This window comes from Pelophylax lessonae (assembly GCF_965119305.1).
Source record: "Pelophylax lessonae genome assembly, chromosome: 1".
In the NCBI taxonomy this organism is placed as follows: Eukaryota; Metazoa; Chordata; class Amphibia; order Anura; family Ranidae; genus Pelophylax; species Pelophylax lessonae.
This window is the reverse complement of record NC_138768.1, coordinates 143,496,006-143,519,185: the sequence shown is the minus strand read 5'-3', so window position 1 is coordinate 143,519,185 and position 23,180 is coordinate 143,496,006. Positions and strand designations below refer to the sequence as shown.

The window sequence follows — 23,180 nt, the reverse complement described above, 5'->3', positions numbered from 1 at the left end:
ATAATCAGTAGCTAATTGTAGAGCAGGCAGCTGAATCTATTGCTAAAAAAAAAAAAAAAAAAATAAAGCCTATAGATTGTTAGGAGCAAGTTCTTAAATCTTGTAGTCATTTCAAGTCAAAGTCCAATTACAATTAAAAAAAAGTTTTTTTTTTTTTTTTCATTTTGGATGGAGCATCGAAGGGCTAACATCTAACTCCTTGTCGTAATTTATAGGCGGGTCTAAAACTTTTTTTTTTTTTTTTTTATAATTTGTTTAAAGCCCTCACTTCCTGCCCATTGGGTGGATTCATAGCTAATGGGGAAGTTACCCTTATCGACATGCTTGTCCACTCCCCCCCCCCTATTTCCTGTCTATTGGGGAATTTCCAAAAGAACAGGAAAATAAAGGTAATCTTTTCCTCATCAACACAGACATTTCAAAGTCTTACCAGGGGTCACTACTCCAACATTCTTTCAAAGAAAACTTGCTTTGGCTGAACTTGGGCTTTAACGCCCTTTCAATGTCTGTCGGGCTATGTGGTTAGGGTTTACGCAGGACCAGATTAACGTAGGGGCTATTGGAGCTGCAGCTCCAGGCCCCTACCTTAATATAGGCCCCGGGTTGGCCATATTCACTGTTACCGCTCTTCTGTCACTTGTAAACACAGAAGTCTGGCTTCTATGCTCGCTTCCCCAGGCAGCTCCCTCAGAACCTCCCCACACAGCACGAAGGCCGGACAAGGAGGGACAGTTGCCGATGCATGGATGTGTTTATGGGCTTCAGAGACAGCATCCCATGTTGAATTAGGCATGCATGGCTGCACCCTTCCTCCTCTGGGTGCATGCCAAGGCACGGCCCTTAAGGCCCTTCAAAATCCTCAGCACCAAGCCCATGATGCTCTTAATCTGGCCCTGGGTTTACGATTAAGTAAATGGGAGTTTGTGCCAAGCATGCTCCAGTACAAGTGTGTAGAGGATTTCTGAAGATTCCAACTAAGGTTATGTGAAGGTCTTCAAACACCACTGAAATGTTACAGGCAAGTATATGTTCGTCAAAATGCTGGAAGGGGAGATTCGAGGTAGAAAAGAAGTGGACTTCTCCTTTTAAGAGTTTGGTTTAGGTCTACACTGAGATTAAGTTCTAAATAAACTTTTCTGTTCTAGTGCCCTCCTCCTGACTTTTTTCCATAAAGATCAATAATACAACTATTAGTCCCTTCCCCTCATGCCAGGATACTGTGTGTAATCCTAGACTCTGACTTGTCTTTTCATCCCAAAATCCAATCACTGGCCAAAGCTTGTAGACTTCACCTTCATAACATTTTTAAAATGTGCCGCTTACCTAATGAAACCACCAACTACTCATTTACTCCCATTTATCTTTGGCCTTCACTATTGCAACTCCCTTCTCACAGGCCTACCTCTCCGCAGGCTATCCTCCCTTCAGTCTATCATGAATGCTGCTGCTAGACTCCTCTACCAGCCACTCAGTGTTTTCCAATCCCTACTCTGGCTTCTGATTGCCCAGCGAATTAAATTTCAAATACTAACAACAACATACAAAGCCATTTACAACTCTGCCCCAAGCTATATCACTAAGCTTGTCTCCAAATATCACCTAAACCGTTTTATCTGCTCTTCCCAAGACCTCTTGCCCTCTTGTCTCCTCCTCCCATGCTCGTCTCCAGGACTTCTCCAGAGTGGAATTCTCTACCTCAATCTGGCTATCTCCTACTCTTGTCACCTTTTTAGGCAATCGCAGAAGAAAGACGTTTTTAGGGAAGACTATGCCGCCTCCACCTAATAACTGAAAATGGGCTTCCTTAACACAATACACAATAAAATGTAGCATAACACACACTTTCACAGTACAACCTCATGAGCAGGGCCTAAATTTTCATTGTGACTAAGTGTACCCTAATGCCTATGCCATAGATGAAAATGTCAGGTATCTGTATTATTCCTAGTGAGCATAGCTTTACCTTCAGCAAAGTAAATGTAGAAAGTATTAGCTTCTCTAATTGTATTCAGTTCTATTTTCCTTGCTGTGACCGTCTGTTTATTGTAGGGACAAACTTTATGCATCACACCAAAAAAGATATTCACCCTGTGCGTGTCTTTGTCAAACGCACAAGAAGGAAAGCATATGGCATCAAGGCGTGTAGAGTAAAAATCCGTCTGTGATCCTTGGCACAATTGAAGCTACAACTATTGCTTTCTCTATTGCTAGTCTGCCTATATTCACGTTTATCTACTTTATTTTTAACTTTGTTTATTTTCAGGTTGGAATTAAGGTTGTAGTAGAAGATCCACTCACAAATATTCAAAAACACGTCTGTAGAGCATTTTCAACATACGTGGCCAAACCAGCTGGAGATAAAAAGGTATGAGCTAGTCTTGCTATGTAAACATTTTAGTAGCAGCTCGCACAGACTCTGCAGGGAACTACACTATTTTACCAAAAGTATTGGGAAGCCTGCCTTTACATGCACATGAAAGTTAATGGCATCCCAGTCTTAGTCCATAGGGTTCAATATTGAGTTTGCCCACCCTTTGCAGCTATAACAGCTTCAGCTCTTCTGGGAAGGCTGTCCACAAGGTTTAGGAGTGTGTCTTTGGTAATGTTTGACCATTCTTCCAGAAGTGCATTTGTAAGGTCAGGCACTGATGTTGGATGAGAAGGCCTTGCTTGCAGTCTCCACTCTAAACTCATCCCAAAAGTATTATATCATGTTGCAGTCAAGTTCCTCCACCCCAAACTTGCTCATCCATGTCTTTAAGGACCTTGCTTTGTGGACTGGTCCAAATAGTTTGGTGAAGGGGGGGTTATGGTGTGGAGTTGTTTTTCAGGGGTTGGGCTTGGCCCCTTGGATCCAGTGAAGGGAACTGTTAAGGCATCAGCATACCAAAACATTTTGGGACAATTTAATGCTCCCAACTTTGTGGGAACAGTTTGGGGTTGGCCCCTTCCTGTTCCAACATGACTGCGCAACTATGCATAAAGCAAGGTCCATAAAGACATGGATGAGTGCGTTTGGGGTGGAGAAACTTGACTGGCCTGCACAGAGTCCTGACCTCAACCCAATAGAATACCTTTGGGATGAATTAGAGCAGAGACTGTGAGCCTGACCTCAAAAATATGCTTCTAGAAGAATGGTCAAACGTTCCCATAGACACACTCCTAAACCTTGTGGACAGCCTTCCCAGAAGAGTTGAAGCTTTTATAGGGTGGGCTAACTCCAAATTGAACCCTACAGACTAAGAGTGGAAGGCCATAAAAGTTCATGTATGTGTAAAAGCAGGTGTCCCAATACTTTTGGTAATATAGTGTATGGAGACTGCAGATACTAAACACATGAAGGGCTTATGTAAAACTAAAGACAGAAAACTTAAGGTCCTGGCCAGTATAATGGACCGAGGGCTGGAAGATACACAAAATGCTGAGATTGGTAGAAGAATGTGTATAATGTGTACAACCTTGGCACACCAGTGTACTAGGCATTGGTTGTTTTCACAAGCTGTTTTGGCCCTCCTTAATTGCAGATTTTTGCACCACGTTTTATTGATCGATCTAAAATGAGGGTACTTTTTACATGAATAGATTCTTTAGTGAAAGGTGATATCTGTTACTGAAGACCGAGATTTATGGTAGCTTTATCAATGCTGTGCCAAACTATGTAAAACAGTCACCTGGAAATAATATAGCCCTGACCGTATGCACCCTGTAGCTGCTCTTTAGCCCGGGACCACTTTTACTCCTTTCATAGCACCGTGTGACCATATAGAAATGCCAGCTGTAACCACGCCTACTCCTAGATCCATCCTCTAATAATGCCATGTCTAATCCCAGTGATGAGATGCAGGACTTGGCCTGTCAAGTGAAACCTGTGATCGCCTCCTTTTGAGAGCAGACCAAGTCTAGGCACTGTCATGTTTGGATATACTCTGCCAATTCCAAATGGGAAGTATGTGTGTGTTTTTTTTTTTTTTTTTCTTTTTCTTTTTCTTGTAACAGTTTGCTCTGTCGCATGAATGAATCCCTTTTGGGCGGCCAAATGTTGTAAACTTACATATAGATTCTGCTTTAAAGTGATCTTATCAAGTCTTTAAAAAAAAAAAATAGAGCTTTTTTACCCACCTCCCTGGCAGGCTGTCTCCTACCTACCTTCCTTCCATTCCAAAGATGCTTTTGTTCCCTGTGGCATGATGTGGTTCCTTCCTCCAGCCCCTACGTCACTACAGCACACAACAATAATAGGAGTCGGAGGAAGGAACTATGGCATATAGCATAGGAGATATATTTAAATTGCATCGTCCTGGGGTCTGGCCTTTCTGAATGATCAGATCCCCCTCTGTATAAATATCTTTGGTCCTTATGGATAAAGGGTCTTAGAAAGCAAACCTAACACTTTTTTTTTGAGGAGCAACAAGTTCATCAGCTTATGAATTTTGGTGTGAGTCTCGCGCTGTCTGGGGGATTTTTTTAGTGTACACTTCCTAGATGCTGCATGTACCGATACTGAAAACCATACAGTGTAAAGCCTAAATTGAGGGGTGGGGAGTACCGCGCCTCTGGGAAGTATCGTACCTAGTCTTCTAAGTTGTTGGTGAACACAGACCAAGCACGTGTTCAATCACTATGATGTTGCTCAACCACATCTATATATTAATTACAAATATTTATGTGCACTTCTAAAATATTAAATGATATATATATATATATATATAAAATCCATAATGCCAATAAATAATGTGTTCAGTCAAATAAAAATAAATGACATATAAGGTGCACCAGTGTATGAAGAATTGATGTGAATAAAAATGCTCACACTCTTAGCCAGATAACCTAAAAAGACAAAAAATACATAAATGTGACATATAAAGTGCTCAGTGCTTGAAAAAACAGGTGGGTGAATCAATTTTCAATCTTAGTAAACAGTCCTTGTAAAGTGCTGATAGTGACCAAAAATTAGGAAAAAATAACAAGGTGATGTATTTCTTCTACAGGGTGTTCGCCCTTCACCTAACAACACCATGTTGAGTTGTGGGGTGCTTCTTCTCACTAGTTACCCCTCAGGGTGTGCTACTTGCTCACCTCAATTTGTATGGTCATGCGCCTTTTAATATACAGTAAATGCTCCTCTCCTCTCCTTCCTTTATACTTTAATCAGGGATGGTGCTCAGTCTGCCTTACATGGATCGGGGTACCGTGTTCTCCAGGTAACCAGCGGATCTCAAAATGAAAGGCTCACATAGTACAATATTGCCATCATAAACCACTTTATTTAAAATAAATCGAATGCACTTACAAACGGCGTTAAAAACTGCGCCTTAAGCTGCAAACCGGTGATCGCGGTCCTTGCTTCCGCATACAAACGTCACTTCCGGTCAAACGGCCCTACGCGTTACGCCACTTCGCTCACGTGGCTTCTTCAGGGTAGCACACCCTGAGGGGTAACTAGTGAGAAGAAGCACCCCACAACTCAACACGGTGTTAGGTGAAGGGCGAACACCCTGTAGAAGAAATGCATCACCTTGTTTGTTTCTATTTTTTCCTAATTTTTGGTCACTATCAGCACTTTACAAGGACTGTTTACTAAGATTGAAAATGTATTCATCCACCTGTTTTTTCAAGCACTGAGCACTTTATGTCACATTTATGTATTTTTTGTCTTTATGTATTTTTTGTCTTTTTAAGTATCTGGCTAAGAGTGTGAGCATTTTTATTCACATCAATGCTTCATACACTGGTGCACCTTATATGTCATTTATTTTTTTTTGACTGAACACATATTATTTATTTGGTATTATGGATTTTATATATATATATATATATATATATATATATATATATATATATATATATATATATATATATATATATATATATATATATATATATATATATATATATATATATATATATTTTAGCAGTGCACATAAATTTTTGTAATTTAATATATGGATGTGGTGGAGCAACATCATAATGATTGAACACGTGTTTGGTCTGTGTTCACCAACAACTTGGGAGACTAGGTACGATACTTCCCCAGAGGCGCGGTACTCCCCACCCCTCAATTTAATCTTATCAGCTTGCTGGGTGGATGATTTTTGCAGTCAATGCCATTGTTTTCATTGTGGTTAGGCCAGGGGTGTCTGGCTTCCTTTCCCTCACTGGAAGCATCAACATGCACAGCCTGGTAATCTAAGCATGCATGTTTTTAAAATGCATATGCTAAAAAAGAGTATCTGTGCAGCATATGCATATTTCCCCATGTTTTTTTTTTTTTTTTTTTCTTAAATGTTGATCTGTCAGAAATCCAGTGGGCTCCTAGTTTCCTCTAGTGAGCTGACAACGCTGCCTCTGCTTCACTGAAATCACTAGTAGTGTGGTCACCTGAAGGACTACAAAACCCCCACCATGTTACAGAGAGGGGGAAGTGTTCAGTACTAGCAATGAGGTTCAGGTTTGTAGCTACCATGTGTTGAAGACAAGTCGTGTAGGTTCAAGATCTGTGGTTCCAGCACAGCCATGTGCAGATATGCCTGGAAGAATGTTTTTATTAAATTATTTTGCACTGCTGGGCCTTTGAGCTAGAAGGGCCAATAAGGGGGTTTTCGTTAAGCAAGCCCCCTATTTATGAAAGTAGGGTACATAACAGCCAAATTGTCAGTGAGATGCTGTTGTAGAAAAAGCATAAAGGGTGATCAAGGTAAAATGGGTATCTGTACTTCTTATTGCTAGTTCTTTTGGCAATTTAATGGCTTTTTTTTTAATTTTTTTTTTTTTTTTTTTTTCCCTGTGGTAAATTTTATGCAATTCTCCCTCATTAAAATCGTCCTGCTTCTGGTCAGTCTCATCTGTGGTCTCTTACTACTTAATGAAAGCTTGATAGAAATTGGTTAGCAGCAAGACAGTTTTGCATCAGTATGAACACACGATCGTGTTTCTGTCCACCAGAATTTGTGTATTTTCAATGTTTCCATCAAAATCGCATTAAACGGGAGGGTCCTACATGCCCAGCTTACCATTCCTTTTTTACCATGCCTTTTTTCTCAGATCGCCTTTCAGGACAGCACCTGGAGAGAGCGCAGCTCCACCCAATCCACAGGAAACACTGCAAATAAAAACTCCTCCTCTTCCACCATGCCTCAGTCATTTGTGTTTCCTCCGCCATGGTGGAAGCATTGCAGGAGCTATGTGGAAGGGCTGCACTCTCTCCAGGGGGAGAGAAGGATTTGTTGCCCAGTTTTTTGTTTGCTGTTTCAGCATGGAGACCATCCCAGCTCCCCTCCCTGGAGTGTCAAAGGGGGTATGCTCCGGAGCCTCTCACCTCGTTCGCTCAGGGGAGTTGAAACCCATCGGAGGATCCGGTCCGGGCGTCAGAGGTCCGCGCTTCGGCCGGTCGGCGGGCGGGGAGCCGCTTTTGGCATTCGAATCTCCCGCACTTTCGGACTCTGATCCCGGGGACGCGCGGCGTCACTTCCGGTGGACGGGACTTCCGGTGGGGGCGTGGCGGCGTTTGCTCCAACCGCAATACACGCAGGGGTCAGAGGCAGGTCACGAGGTCGGCGCTTCCGCTTCCGGTCCACAGAGGAGGACGCGGGAAGCGGTATTTAAATGGAGAGATCTGCCAGCAAGCTGCGCTTTTCAACAACATGGAGGAAAAGTCTGCAGCGACGGTGGAAGCAGGCACCGCCAGCGCCGGCCAAGCTCAGGTAGGAGAGGTGCAGTGGTGCCTCTTTTTTCTTTACTGTGTGAGCTTTTATTGTGGGGTTTCTTCCTTCCTCCTTTGGAGCCTGCCCTGTAGACTGAGTAACTGTTCCCAGTCTAACAGGATATATATGCATCTGGGAGTCTTTTCTTCTGATCCTTTTTGGTGTGGGTCACGATTTTCTCCCTTGCAAGAAATCACTAGGTGGTGGTTTTCTTTTATAGTGGTTATTGGGCTTTCATGGTGGCTTTTTCTTTACTAGGTTAAAGCCACAGTGAAGACAAGAGCCCCAGCATCAAGGAAATGCCCTTCATGCAAGAATCCACTCAGAGATTCCTGGGTGAAGCCACTTTGTAAAGCATGTATTGCTGACCTTGTGAAGGAAGAGTCTAGTCAGCAGAATAATGAATTCATATCTTCATTTAAAGAACTCACAGACACCTTGTCCTCAGTTCGTTCCCTGTTATCCAGGACGCCACAAGTTCTATCAGATTCCCAACAAACGGGTGGTACATCTTCCCAGCCGTCTACTTCTAAGTCTGCAGTGTCAAGCGATTCAGAAGATGAGGGGGAGAGTGCTCTCTGTTCCATCAGGGATTCAGAGGAGGAAGAGAAGGAAGAGGTGGCTAGTTCTTCCAGATACAAATTATCCTTGGAAGAGGTTGATGAGTTGCTGAAAGCGATTTACACCACGTTGGAAATCGCAGAAGAAAAGGTGCAAGTTTCACTTCATGACAGAATGTATCAGGGCCTTGAACAGACAAAGCGCAGGGTTTTTCCTGTTCATAAAGTCCTTACGGAATCTATTGAAAAAGAGTGGAAGGACCCAGAGAGGGCCCCTTTTTTCTCTAAATCCCTAAGAAGGAGATTTCCGTTTGAAGAGGATACGGCGCACCTATGGAACAAGAAGCCCAGAGTGGATGCTGCTTTTTCTCAGGTGACTCGCCGGATTTGGCGTTCGAGGACATGGGTGTTCTGAAAGACGCCATGGATAAAAGGGCAGATTCTCTCCTTAAAAAGGCTTGGGATTCCTCTACGTCCAGCCTTAAGCCGGCCATGGCCTCCACGGTGGTAGCCAGAAATCTTGAGTGCTGGCTCGAACAACTTAAAGGGCATGTGGAGGCTGGAACAGCAAGGAAAGATCTCCTGGATTCATTTCCGCTGCTCCTAAAGGCAGTAAAATATATGGCCGATGCTTCTGCTGAGTCTATCAAAATGTCTGCCAGGTCAGCAGCCCTCGTCAACTCTGCCAGGAGGGCGGTCTGGTTGAAAACCTGGACAGGTGATTCAGCTTCTAAGGTGAAACTCTGTGGTTTACCTTTTGCCGGTGACTTGCTTTTCGGGCCTGAATTGGAAGCAATTCTTGACAGAACGGCGGATAAGAAGAAGGCCTTTCCGTCAAAAAAGAAATCGCCTCCTAAGAAGAGATTTCGTTCTGTTCAACAAACCAACAGAGGTCGTGAACAAGATCAGAGATCAAGATGGACCTCCCATAAAGGCAAAGGGAAAGGTGGAGTCCTCTTTAGACCACCTGACCAGGCCAATAAAAGCAAGTGACAACAGTCTTCCAGTGGGAGGAAGGCTGTTATGGTTCCTCCCACGTTGGGAAGAGGTATCCGCAAGCCCCTTTGTAAAGAATATAGTGGCTCAAGGATACCAACTGGAGTTTTCGGAGACACCTCCAAGCAGATTCCATGTTACTCCCCTTCCAAGGGATCCGGAAGAGGCTTCCTCAATGATGTCTCTTTTACAAGAGCTGATTCAACAGGAAGTGATTATCCAAGTCCCCGAGGGGCAACAAGGCCGTGGGTTTTATTCTCAGATCTTTCTAGTGAAAAAACCCTCAGGCAAGTACCGAATGATCCTAAATTTGAAAATCCTAAACAGATCAATTCGGTACAAGCACTTCAGGATGGACACCATTTATTCAGTGACCAAACTGTTGTCCCCAAACTGTTTCATGGCATCCTTGGATCTGAGGGACGCTTACCTGCACATCCCAATAAATCAGGAGTGCCTGAAATTCCTAAGGCTGGCGGTCAATCTCGGGGAATCGGTCCGGCATCTGCAGTTCAGGGCCCTCCCCTTTGGCCTCTCATCTTCTCCAAGGGTGTTTACCAAGGTAATGGCGGATGCCCTAGAGCCATTAAGGCTGAGGGGTATTTCAATTGTCCCTTACCTGGACGATCTGCTAATTTTTGCAGAGTCCAAGAGCCAGACGTTGGTACACCTTCAGGAGACTCAGGACCACCTAGAGAGTCTGGGGTGGCTCATGAATTTGGAGAAATCCAGCTTGATTCCATCTCAGCAGATAAAATTTCTGGGATACAGAATAGATTCGGTCCTCCAGAAGGTGTTTCTACCTCAAGAAAAGATCGAGAAGACTCAGAACGCAGTTGCTCGATTACAAACCAATCATCAGGTTACTGTCAGGTCGGCCATGGCAGCTTTGGGCTTGCTCACAGCCGCTATCCCTGCAGTGCAGTGGGCAAGACTGCATTCCCGTCTTCTCCAGAGAGACATTCTGCAGAGTTGGTCATACCCGGAACATCTGGAGAAATCCATCAGAATCTCCACGAAAGCAAAGAGATCTCTGTGGTGGTGGAGGAATTCCAGAAATCTGGAAGAAGGTCTGCAATGGACTTTCCAGACGAACAAACGTCTGACGACGGATGCCAGTTCGTGGGGTTGGGGAGCCCACCTGGAAGGCCGGACGATGCAAGGGACATGGTCCAAAGCAGAGTCCAGGAAATCATCCAACTGGCGGGAGTTGAAAGCCATCCTTTTGGGTCTTTGGTCCTTTCAACAGACAGTCAGGGGCCATCATGTGCAAGTTCTGTCGGACAACATGACAGCAGTGGCCTACGTGTCAAAGCAAGGAGGCACAAGAAGCAGACAGCTATCAGATCTGGCAATACAGCTACTCTCCTGGGCGGAGAAAAATCTAGCCTCTCTGACAGCGGTGCATCTGAAGGGGTCACAAAACCTTCTAGCAGATCTGCTGAGCAGGAAAAAGGTGTTGGAATCAGAATGGAGTCTGAATCAAGAAGTATTCATGCAGATCGTGGAAGTCTGGGGTCTTCCCCAAATAGATTTGTTCGCTTGTCAACAGAACAACAAAGTCCAAAGATTCTTTTCCCTACACAGGGAGGATCAGGACTGGGGCTTGGATGCTCTAGCCCATCCATGGGACTTCCGTTTGTCTTACGCGTTCCCTCCATTCCAACTGATTCCGTTGGTTCTCAAAGTTCAGGGAAGAAAAGACCAACTTGATTCTGATTACACCTTACTGGCCAAAGAGACCTTGGTTCGCCCTCCTGCTGAATCTTGCCTCAGAACCTCCCTGGAAACTTCCGTACAGGAGAGATCTTTTGACACAGGGGAACCTAGTGTACCCAGAACTGGACCGCTTACAACTGACAGCGTGGTTACTGAAGAAGACATCTTGAGAGCCAGAGGCCTGTCAGAAAAAGTTATCTCCACCCTTCTCTCCAGCAGGAAGAAGGTGACTAGGGATATTTACTTGAAAGTCTGGAGAAAATACAACTTTTGGTGTTCCAGCAAAAATTTTGAATTAAAAAATTTAATTTCAGTGCTTGAGTTCCTCCATGAGGGAATGGAGAAAGGACTAGCAGCAAGTACTTTAAAGACGCAAGTAGCGGCTCTTTCAGTTTTTTTCGAAAAGACTTTGTCCCAAGAGACTCTAATCATTCGTTTTTTCAAGGCATTAGCCCGCAACAGGCCAATAGCCCTTAAAGTATTTCCCAAATGGGATTTGACCATTGTGTTACAAGGTTTGACTAAGTTTCCTTTTGAACCTTTAAAAGAGGCTTCCCTGAAGAATTTAATTTTGAAGACTATCTTTTTGATAGCAATAACCTCGGCCAGGAGGATCAGTGAGATCCAGGCCCTCTCAATTTCAGACCCTTTTTTGACAATTTTTGCAGATCGAGTAGTCCTAAGAACGGACCCAGCCTTTCTTCCAAAGATTGCTTCATCTTTTCATAGATCACAAGAAATTGTCTTACCAACTTTCTCCTCAACTCCTAGTAATACTCGGGAAGAATCCTTTCATACCTTGGATGTGAGGAGATGCTTACTTCAGTTCCTCCTGGTAACTAAGGAATTTAGAAAGACAAATGCATTATTTGTCATCTTCTCAGGGTCCCGTATAGGAGAAAAAGCATCAAAGAGCACTTTAGGCAAATGGCTCAGATGGGCAATTGAACAGGCTTATGTAGCTCAAGGAGAAGAACCTCCAGAAGGCATCTTGGCGCATTCTACAAGGTCTGTGGCAACCTCATGGGCTGAAAGGGCCGGTGCTTCGCCTGATCAAATCTGCAAGGCAGCTACCTGGTCCAGCTATTCAACCTTTATTAGACATTACAGGTTGGACTTGTTGTCAGCTCAGGATCAAGCCTTTGGCAGAAAAGTTCTGCAGGCAGTGGTCCCACCCTAAGTGTAAGTTACTCGCTTATCCTCTCCAGGTGCTGTCCTGAAAGGCGATCTGAGAAAACCTTAGTTACTTACCGGTGACGGTATTTCTAAGAGCCTTTCAGGACAGCAGCAGCTACCCCCCCTTGGTTTTGTTTATAATATAATTTGTAAATGTTTAACCTGTGGTAGTTTGTTTTCCAGCATGTCGGAGGCTACTATATGACTGAGGCATGGTGGAAGAGGAGGAGTTTTTATTTGCAGTGTTTCCTGTGGATTGGGTGGAGCTGCGCTCTCTCCAGGTGCTGTCCTGAAAGGCTCTTAGAAATACCGTCACCGGTAAGTAACTAAGGTTTTTTTTTTTTTTTTTTTACAGTAGTTAGTCGATTAGCCCTTAAAATAGACAGTGTTTAACTGCAAGATTTGCTCCCCATAAATTTAAGTAGGATTTGCCTTTTTTACTTTTGGATTTGCCAAACCCTTGACTAATGGAGAATGGTGTGGTCATGTCTGGCATCCATCTAGTACCTTTTGGTTATACTTTGGCTGCCTTAAAACAAGCATGAAGCTTAAGAGCCACAGGCCAGGAGATGTCTACCTTCCCTCGCCTGACATGTTCCAGCTTTGAAACCTGCCACAGTGCTCACCCAACAGCCACAGTGCTCACCCAACAGTTAGGTACTTTGTGATCCAATACACTTCTGCCTAGAACAGTGAAGGAAAGGATGAAACCACAAGGGAATTTTACTGCATGTAACGGAGGCATTCCTTTTCACTCTGAAGGAGAGGAAAAGCTCCAGTCATGTTAGTTTAATTTCTTTAGGATATATATATATATATATATGTGTATATATATGTGTGTGTGTTATTATATTTAGTGTGTGGGGGTTGGGCATTTTCTGTGATAGAAATTGGAGTTGGGCTTTAAAGTCATGAGCATTACCTGTATGTGACTCTTTCCACTATTTAAAGAGCTTTCATTGTAAAAGTTGGTTGATGTTTACATTGTAATTGTTGTGGCTGCCATCTGACTCTAATCTCAGTAAGGTAAAGGTGACTTTATTCTCTATCTCTTGGTCATCTTCATTTTACAATCTGGGTTCAAAGTTACACAAAGTTACTACAGGACAGAAGCCTTAATTATTAACTGCAGCATGGTTATCTTATTTTGGCTTTAGTTGTAAATATTTAATCTCTTCTACTTCAAACCTAGGGCGGCCATTCACTGTTCGAATCTCCTGCTGAACTGGCCAAGATTTGAACGTTTAATGGACAGATTTGTATTACCAAGTTGATCGATCAACTTGGGTACAACCAGCCTGCTGGATTCTCTTACGATTATTGCTTGCAGCTGCTATAGCCGCTAGCAATAATCCCGGTCATCTCATGGTGGGGACGGCTTTCCCGCCTGCCACCGCCCCCCCCCCCCCCAGATTGCACTGTCTGTGTTGATGGGAGAATCATGTGGGTTGCAGGAAAGAAATTCGTATCATGTATGGCCTGCCTTTTTTTTTTTTTTTTAATATGTGTGTTTTGTTTTTTTTTTTTTGTTTTTTTTTATCAGCATAAGGGATAATACTTACACAATACCCGCTCATTCTGCCCCCTCCTCCATTCATAGAAGCTGTACTATAGCTTCCATCAGTGAAGGCAAACTTTGAATGAAGGACAGGTGGTTAAATGAAAGGTCCATCCCCTCCATTCATGGATGGTGTTTCTTGACGGGTACCACAGCTTATATTAACCCTTGCAGCATCTAAAGATTAGGGCTGCAGGGGTAATGAAGAGAACAGAGGACTTTGGATTTCAACTTAAATAGCAGCAAGCAGCACAAGGGACTCTACACATCGAAATGTTTCCCCTTGTACTGATTTTTTTTTTTCTTTACTTTTAACGCAGGGTTTTTTATTTCATTTCTGTAGAGATTTTATTGGAATAAAATTTAAAGGGAATATGTCATAAGGCAAAATACCCATAAGAAAAGACAATTTAGAGTGACCCTAAAGGAAAGAATAACGCACGTTTTATACTTTCCTGCTCAGAGGTTTTGCACAGGACAGCCCTGATCCTCTTATTTTTAGGTCCCCCTCCAACGGACCTGGCTCTTACTTCTCCCCCCGGCCCCCCCACCCCATGGCTCCTGCTGCTGTGTGAGCCAGTGAGGAGAGAGAAACCTGGGAAAGATGCTGCTCTCATGCACTTTGCTGGATCGAGATGGACCTCATGTTAGTATTTGGGGTGCTGTGGGGGAGCTGCTCACAGAAGGTGTAATAATCATTCGCTTCATTTAGTGGCCATAATTTCCTGACTGGGATAGTTCAAGAAAATAATCCATTATGATCACTAGATGGAGCGAAGTATCATAGGACGTATGTGACTATTATTATTGTAACCACTGTGTGAATGTTTCGGGCATTCACACAGCAAATTTTGTAGAGATTCCCATCAGTATCATGACAGGTGGACAATACTTTGAATATTCCTTTTTGTCTGTTCCTAATTTTTTTGAATTCCTCTGTTGTGTAACTGTTGGATGTATACAGATGCCATGAACCTTGTCATGACAAAAACTAAAAAAAACAAAACCAGGAACTAAGTACATTTGTTGCCCATAGTAGGTGACAAGTTCAGCATGTTTTATACTCTGAAACAAGAAATCAGATTGGTCCATGTTTCATTTTTTTATATTAAAAAGTGGTGCCGTGCTCCCAAATGCTAATGTGCTAATGTCCCTTTAAAATCTTTTTGCATAGCAATTTTCAGAATCGGCATATCTTATCAAACCATATATACCATAAACAAAACAACATGCATCAGTCCATAAATTGTCCTTTGGTATGAATTTGCTTGCATATGCTTAATCTTTCATAAAAAAAAAAAAAAACATGCTTGTGTTCACATATCCACATGACTGCTTCCTTCATTAGTGTTCACCACTATGAGATCCAATCATCCACATACATTAGTGATAATCCCCTCATCCGATCTGCCCTCACTTGGAGGAGAAGACCAACCAATGGTCTATTGTCTATTTGTCCCTAACTCTTTATACTGTTTCACTCCTTTTGGTGGCAATCTTGAATTCAGAATCCTCCTTCTCTTACACTTATCTTCATACACCCAAATCATAAAGCGAAAGCTGGACATGGTGCTTTCTTTTAAAACACCAGGTTTTGAACCTGAAATATTAAACACTCCTATTTTCATGGTGCTTAGAATGCACCACACTGTTAAAAGCATTCAGTCCTCAGTGCTGGTATAAGACAATCGGACAGAATTTCCATGGCATGCTCACAATTCACGCCTCAGCGTGACGACAGATTGGCCCCTCCCCTACGCGTTGCGTGGCCTCCTCCAGTGGGATACACCTGCCATCGTGTTGTGCCAACCTATATATATATAGCGCAATTGGGTGCCATTTTGCCTTCATCCCCGGATCTCTAGTGGCCAGTGTTGGCACTGTAGTGGTGTGCCCCTTTATCCAGATGCAGGTGCAAGTCCCTTTAACTCAATTCCCCACAATCCTCTGGGCTCCCAGCATCCCCTGAGTTCCAGGACATGCCCAGGGAGTATAAATGCCAGCTCCGCCCAGCTTCCTGTGCTCAGAGAGATCCTGCCTGATGGGACAGCAGTGACTGGGCAAGTGAGCTGTCCCCAGGTGCTGGGTCATCAATCGATCAGTCTGGTGTGTGGGCCACCAGCAGTGAGCACAAGAGCACGCAGTATCTATCCAAGCCCCAGTCACTGGAGAGGACTCTGTTACAGTCCATGTGGAGAAGCTGTCCAAGCAGTGGGTTGGTCCTATCTACGGCCCCCAGAGCCTCCTGACCAAAGTCAGCATCAGCAGTGCCTGTGTGAAGTCTGTGCAAGCAAGAAATCCCCACAGCTCCCAGTCTGCTGAATGAACGATCAATCTCTGGGAACACGTGAGAAATCTTCAGATCTTTATCCTATCTGTAAACTGAACTCAGAACACTCTGCTGCCATCTAGTGGCCATTACTAGAACTGCAATAGAATTGTTTTCACACGTTTTTAGGAATATTTCTCCCTTCCTCATATTGCTGTTTTGTACTGCAAACCCCTGTTCACATGATCTCCTGTGTAATCTACGTTCCACATTGTTAAGTAAAGTAGAAATTGCACATCACCACTGGTCTGATCATTTGGCTGATACCGTTACATAACAGCACCATTATGCCGTGGATCCGGAGCTCTAAATACTGCTTTATATGCAACACATGGTGAGATCCAATGTACAATTGATCCCATCTAGATCCCATCAGTGTTGCATATATTTGTCCCCAGGAGACACCCTGCCATTGTGTCAATCCAAAAATGACATGCAATGAACAATATTCCATTCATTTAACCAAGTGTGGTTCACTTTCAATGTCATAGAAATCATGCAATTCTATACTACCACTTTTGCTTATACAGATAAAGTACAAAAACAAAATAAACAGGATAATAAAATACTTTAAAACAAGTCCAGTAGAGTCTACATTTTTATATATATATATATATATATATATATATATATATATATATATATTGGATTTTCTCACCCCTCCTGGGTTTTATGTTTTATTCCTCATTCTTGGGCCCTCTACCAGAGGCCTGGGAGTTTGAGGGTTCTCCGCTGTATCTTAGCCATCCTCCTCCCATTTGGCCATGTATAAATTTGCTATACTGGGTGCAAATTTGGCACTCATGCCACGCCTGCTTTTTAGAGGTAATGAGTATTTTCATAAGAAAATGTATTATCCAAGCTCTAGATTTATGTTTAAAACAGAATTTTCTCTATCGCTAATTGACAGACGTAGTCCTCGGTGATACAGCACCTTCGGGTTATGTTGCCTCCACAGGAGCAGGACTAGACAGGAAATAAAATGCTCTGGCCACACCCTAGGGGCAGTCCCCGAGGGTATATCCTCTCTCTCTCTGCCACAGCAAATCAGTTTTTTTCTGTCTAGTCAGGAGTAAGGACCTAGATACCTTGCTGGGATCTTCGGTCCTGGCAGGATTTTTTTCTTAAGATTTTTTTTTTAGACAGCTTTTTTCTCCAGTGTTCCTGTGAGATCTTCAAGCAAGAAAGCTGAACTGGGCGACGGGCTGGATGTTGAGATCCGGTGGTCACCCCAGTTCAGCCTACGAGCGCGTGCAGGCCATAGCTCCGCGCTGGGTCGGCCGCGACATAGTCCCACTGGAGGGACTGACCCCGCGAGTTAAACGTCTCGCTGAAACGCCAAGGACCATGAGTCACGGCGTCCGTATTGGTCGACAGCCCTCCCACCCCGGTGGAGAGGGGTACTGTCAGGAGTTGGTGCCCGCCTGGTTCCGGTATGGTGAGTAGCATGTTCCCCCTTTTCCCCTGACGGGTCTTGTGGTGAACGCGGGCCCCTCTCTGTATGGTAAGGATGAGTTCCCCTCTATCCTATAACATGGCACAGATCCCCCTACTTTGAGTGTGATTTTATGTGCAAAAAGCCAGGAGGCTTGGTTTGGGAGCTGACAATCGAATTGTAAACATGTTAAAAAAGATTGTAATTTGTGGCAGTATGGGTATCTTACTGTGATAATATAAGTATCCTACCAGTCAGTAGCCACGGACATGTAGACTGCTGTCCTAGTCAAGTCTCCAGCGATAGCAGACCTTCCTGAACGGCCATGCGGTCCGCCAGGGCCGGTACCGCCGACCAGGCTAAATCCCCATGTAGAGAAGGTGTTGTGATGCTCTGCAGTCACGCCGCTATTCGGTACTAACCGCCGCCATTGTTTGCTAGATCGCACGAGGCCGCCATTTTGGCGTAGCCTCGTGTCTCCAGCATGGGGGCGGCCATGTTTGAGGTGATCCAAACACCTCGTGGAGCTAGGGGAGGCGCCGGAAGGCGTGCAGAGGGGCGGAGCCGCCTCCTTTCTTCCTGGGCAGCCAGCCAAAAGACTTCCTGTTTGTGAACACAGCGCTGTAACCTGTTGCAGTGAACTCTGAGCATCAAGTGGTGAGCCTGGGGGTCTATCTCTCTCTCTCTCGATCGATAGGGATCCCTAGCAGGTAACACGGAGGGGCTTTTGTGGCGCTGGGGGTCTGAAAAAAAAAAAAAATTTTTATTTGAATTGTATTTTCCGGGAAATTACTGGAATAATCATGGACCCTGCCACACAAATACCCCCACCTGTTTCCCTCGAGGGGGCCACGGGACCCGCCGGTGCACAGAGTATGGATGCATTTACAGCAGTTTTGGAGTCTTTGGTGGCTCGGGTGGAGGCAGCCTGTCAGGGACGGGGGTCAAGAAAGCGACCCCCGCCTACCCCTATATTATCTGACACCTCTGACTCAGATTCAGAGATGGTCACTGCAGGTCCCTCTGCAAGGGCTGTTATCTCAGGTAAAGCTCCCTCAGACAGTGAGGAGGACGTTCTTTCTCCCGCTATAATTCAGGAAGAAGCATTGGTGGACGCACTAGTTGTGGCGGTGCGGGAAACCTTAAGACTTGAGGTTTCACCGGCAGAGGCAACTGAAACAGAGATTCCCTTTGGTACTAACAAGCCTATTAAAACGGTGAAGGTTTTTCCTGTACCCAAGTGTTTTGGTAATAAAATTAAAGGAGAATGGGAGCATTCTAAGCGTACCTTTACTATTTCCAAGCGTATTGCTAGACGCTATCCGTTTGAGGAATCCATCATTAAGAAATGGACGGTACCACCAGTGGTGGATCCACCTATTTCCAGGCTGAATAAAGCCACGGTTATCCCAGTGGAGGACACTTCGTCCTTTAAGGATCCGGTGGATCGAAAGATGGAAGCGGAGTCCCGCACTATCTTCTCCCTGATAGGGTCAGCATTTAGACCAGTAATTGTTATTGGTCTAGTTTCCCAGACACTAACGGAATGGGCGAGATTGGTACGCCAAGACCTAAGGGGAAAAGCTATCCCCCAGGGAACATCTGATTTGATGGAACAGATTATACAAGGGCTACAGTTTGTCTGTGACGCAGCCTTGGATGCTACCCCCCTATTAGGGCATGCATCTATGTCAGCGGTAATCCTCAGACGTGTGCTGTGGTTAAAATGCTGGTCAGCTGACCTAGGTTCCAAAAAGACCTTGACGAATCTCCCCTTTCAGGGGAATCGCCTATTTGGGGCCACCCTAGATGAAATTATTAAGGACGCCGCTGGGGGCAAGAGCACTTTCTTGCCACAGGCTGCTAAAGCTAAGGGACCTCGCAACAAGCGAGGACCTTTCTTTACCGCCCATAAAGGGTTCGTACGCCCGGCTGGAACAAGCGGGAAAGGCAAGACTCCTCCAGGAGGGTTCAAGAAAGGCTGGTCGGACAAACAGAGGACCGACTCAGCCAAACCCGAAGCAAAGGATTACACAGCCTGAAGGTGCGCCCCCACCCGGGTTGAGGGTGGGGGGACGTTTTCACCGGTATTCAGGACATTAGATCGAGCATCGACTACTACTACCGGTGCGATTCTTCCCTTCCAACATTTAAGTACTACAGGGAGCGGTAGTCACCGTTCCCTGAATAGATCTTTTCCTCTACCTTTTCCTAAGATTAGTCTCTATTCCCCACAGGAATCGGATCTGGTTGACCAGACAGACCAAGAAGCCTCTAGCCGGGTGACTTCGGTCCCTGAGGTCCAACCAGAAAAGATCACCGTTCCTGATAGGAATCAGGTATCTGATAAATGTGTGGGAACAGAAAACGACCAGACTTTCTCGGATGGTCGTGGCCAGATAGCTCTAGGGACGCCTGGTTCAGATCCAGTCAGCGCCAGTGGTCCTAGAAATTCTAGGCTGGCCTCGTCAAGCCGGCCTGACCGACTTGGACATGCTAGTCGCAGACGTTCCGTGGGAACTTCGTCTCAGGGAGTGTCTGTGGTCTCAAGGACCAATCTACCATCGTGCTTTACAGTCGCTGGTTTTAATGGCCTGGCCATTGAGACCCAAGTACTGAAGGACAGAGGGTTGTCAGCTTCAGTCATTCCTACCCTTATTAAAGCAAGGAAAGCGACTTCCAGCAAGGTCTATTATCACACATGGAAGACTTATATTGCGTGGTGCGAATCTTTAGGATTTCCTCCACGTACCTATTCGGTGACTCGAATATTGGCCTTTTTTGCAAAAAGGGGTTGAGCAGAAACTAGCCTTGAGCACCATCAAGGGTCAAGTTTCAGCATTAGCAATCTTCTTTCAGAAACCTTTAGCTACCAAGTCCTTGGTGCGGAATTTCATCCAGGGGGTGCGGCACCTGGCTCCACCAGTCCGCGCGCCCTTACCGCCCTGGGATCTTAATTTAGTTTTGTCGGTTCTACAGAAACCTCCCTTTGAAAACATCAGGGAGATTACCTTGCTTACTTTATCCCTGAAGGTGGCCTTCTGGGTGGCTATCACTTCTGCTCGCAGGGTGTCAGAACTGGCTGCATTATCATGCCAGTCCCCATACCTAGTGATTCATAGAGATAAGGTAGTACTTCATCCTAAGCCATCCTTTCTTCCTAAGGTGGTTTCAGATTTTCATCTGAATGAAGAGATTGTACTACCTTCCTTGTGTCCTCAGCCCAATCATCATCGGGAACATGCGTTGCATTCCTTGGATGTGGTTCGGGCAATCGGGGTATACCTGAAAGCTACGGAATCATTTCGTAAGACGGATTCACTTTTTGTGATCATGGATGGCCCCAGAAAGGGGTTGCCTGCATCTGCCGCGACTATTGCCAAATGGATTAGACAGACGGTGGTACAGGCTTATTCTATTAAGGGTCAGAGTCCTCCGTTCCCTGTTAGGGCGCACTCCACTCGAGCGCTCAGTACTTCCTGGGCCTTTCGCCATCAGGCGTCAGTGGTCCAGGTATGTAAGGCGGCCACCTGGTCGTCGGTACATACCTTTACAAAATTTTATAAAATTGATTTGATGGCATCGGCGGATGCCTCTTTTGGCCGCAAAGTGCTGCAGGCCGCAATTTGAGGAGACCGGTGGTCTACCTCGAGGGTTTTTTTCTGTTGAAAAATTTTTTTGTTGAGTCTCATCATTAAGGATGAGCATTGTAAACTTCTAGTTGGCACCGGTTGGGCCTTCCAGATTTGGATTTGATTTCCATTTTCCCACCCCTCATTTTGTGATACTGCTCTGGGACTTCCCGAAGGTGCTGTATCACCGAGGACTACGTCTGTCAATGAGCGATAGAGAAAAATGGATTTTTGTAAAATCTTACCGTAAAATCCTTTTCTCTTAGCTCATTGACAGACGTAGTACCCGCCCCTCTGTTTTTGAGTTGGGTTGGGTTAAATTCTCTAAACACTGCTTTTGTGACATAACTGATTTGCTGTGGCAGAGAGAGAGAGGATATTCCCTCGGGGACTGCCCCTAGGGTGTGGCCAGAGCATTTTATTTCCTGTCTAGTCCTGCTCCTGTGGAGGCAACATAACCCGAAGGTGCTGTATCACCGAGGACTACGTCTGTCAATGAGCTAAGAGAAAAGGATTTTACTGTAAGATTTTACAAAAATCCATTTATGTTCACTTGTCAGCATGTGGCTCTTAAGTGCCCATCTGGCTGCTTCTATAACCCCCTCATGGTCAATGCTTGTGTATAACGAAGATACATCTGCTGTTAATACAGTATCATTAGTAGTTTTATATTTTGTCTAAATTGTATGCATACAATATATATACAATTGTATTGTATAAGGCCTTTCCTTATAATGTGATTCTTGAGGGGTTTTTTAACAGGTAACTTATCCAAATCTTCAACCAAGTTTATTTATTTTATTTTTTTTTTTAACGTATCAATATACCCTTTGTCTGAAATGCTGGGGTTAAAAATGGAATTGTTTTCTAAACTGTGTGTGTGCATTCGGCACTTATGGGCTTGTTCAGATGTAATTGGGCTCTGAGCATAATATTTTTTGAATATTCAGGCTCCTGATTAACTTTTGTACACCCACATATTTCAGGCCTTTCTTGGGGGCAAATTTGAGTCCCTGATTTAGTACTTTCAATTCTTCTTGAGCTTAAAGATACCCTTCCCTAGTGTTCTCATCTCCTTGTTTTGTTGTTTTCTCTTGCCTCCTCTTCTAACCCTCTTTCTACTCTTCCCCCTTCTTGGGTGTATTGATTCCACCTCTCCTCTAATAAAAAAAAAAAAAAAAAAAAAAAAAAAAAAAGGATCTGGGGAATTGGGGTATTGTTCCTTTATTTATTGTAAAGGTGAATATCTATATTGTGTATAGATCGGATCTTGTCTAAATGATGGTTTCCTGAATCTAGGTCTCTGATGTTTTGGTTGTTTCTCATATCCAGAATAATCATGGGATCCATGGTATAGAACCCTTGGTTCCTATTCTGGCTGTGATATAGATTTCTTCCATGGTTCCTATAGAGTCTTCCCGTTGGGGAGGTCTATTTCCGTACTGTGGTGGTCTGTTTTTGTGGTCCTTGGTGTGGGTATCCTTTTTCCCCATTATATCTATATTGTGGTGTTCTAGGTGTATCCCATTTGTCTATCATTTTGTGTCTCCTAACTGTAGTCCCTTGGTGTATGATGTACTGGGGTTCTAGACCTGTTGGGAATTGGATATGTACCTCCCTTTCTGGTGTAGTATTTGTAGATCCTAGCTCATTAGACTATTTTTCTTTGCCATTTAAATACTTGTTTGTTCTGATAATCTTGCATTGCCCTAATGTATTTCTTTTCTTTTTGTTTTTTTATTTTGCTGATCTTTCTTTTGATTATTATTATTATTATTATTATTATTATTATTATTATTATATTATTATTTTTTTTTTTTTTTTTCATTGCTCAGTTTCACAAACTATGCTTTCTCCTTGTGTGGTTCAATGGATTCTTTAAACTCTGATTTAGTGCTTCAATTTTGTGGAGTTTACGCTGTTTTCTTTTAGTAAGGAATTCTAATACCTCTTTTCCCTTTCCATTGAAAAACTTGTACCAATCCACTGGCATCATCAAGTAAACCGGCATTTATAGGGATGTACCATGTCCTCTTTAATGTACCTCTCCATGGTGGCAATATCCCACCAGATAA

The 23,180-nt window shown here is 44.1% G+C and overlaps 1 protein-coding gene across 2 annotated transcripts in view; it reads left to right on the top strand.

Moving 5' to 3' along the window:
• Positions 1-23,180, top strand: part of ACOT12 (acyl-CoA thioesterase 12) — a 97,529-nt gene that overhangs the window by 15,198 nt on the left and 59,151 nt on the right. For both annotated transcript variants that reach the window (XM_082255670.1, XM_082255671.1), the window contains exon 4: positions 2,264-2,365. In XM_082255670.1, coding sequence (XP_082111796.1) covers positions 2,264-2,365 — 102 coding nt within the window. The remainder of the gene's footprint in view (positions 1-2,263; positions 2,366-23,180) is intronic.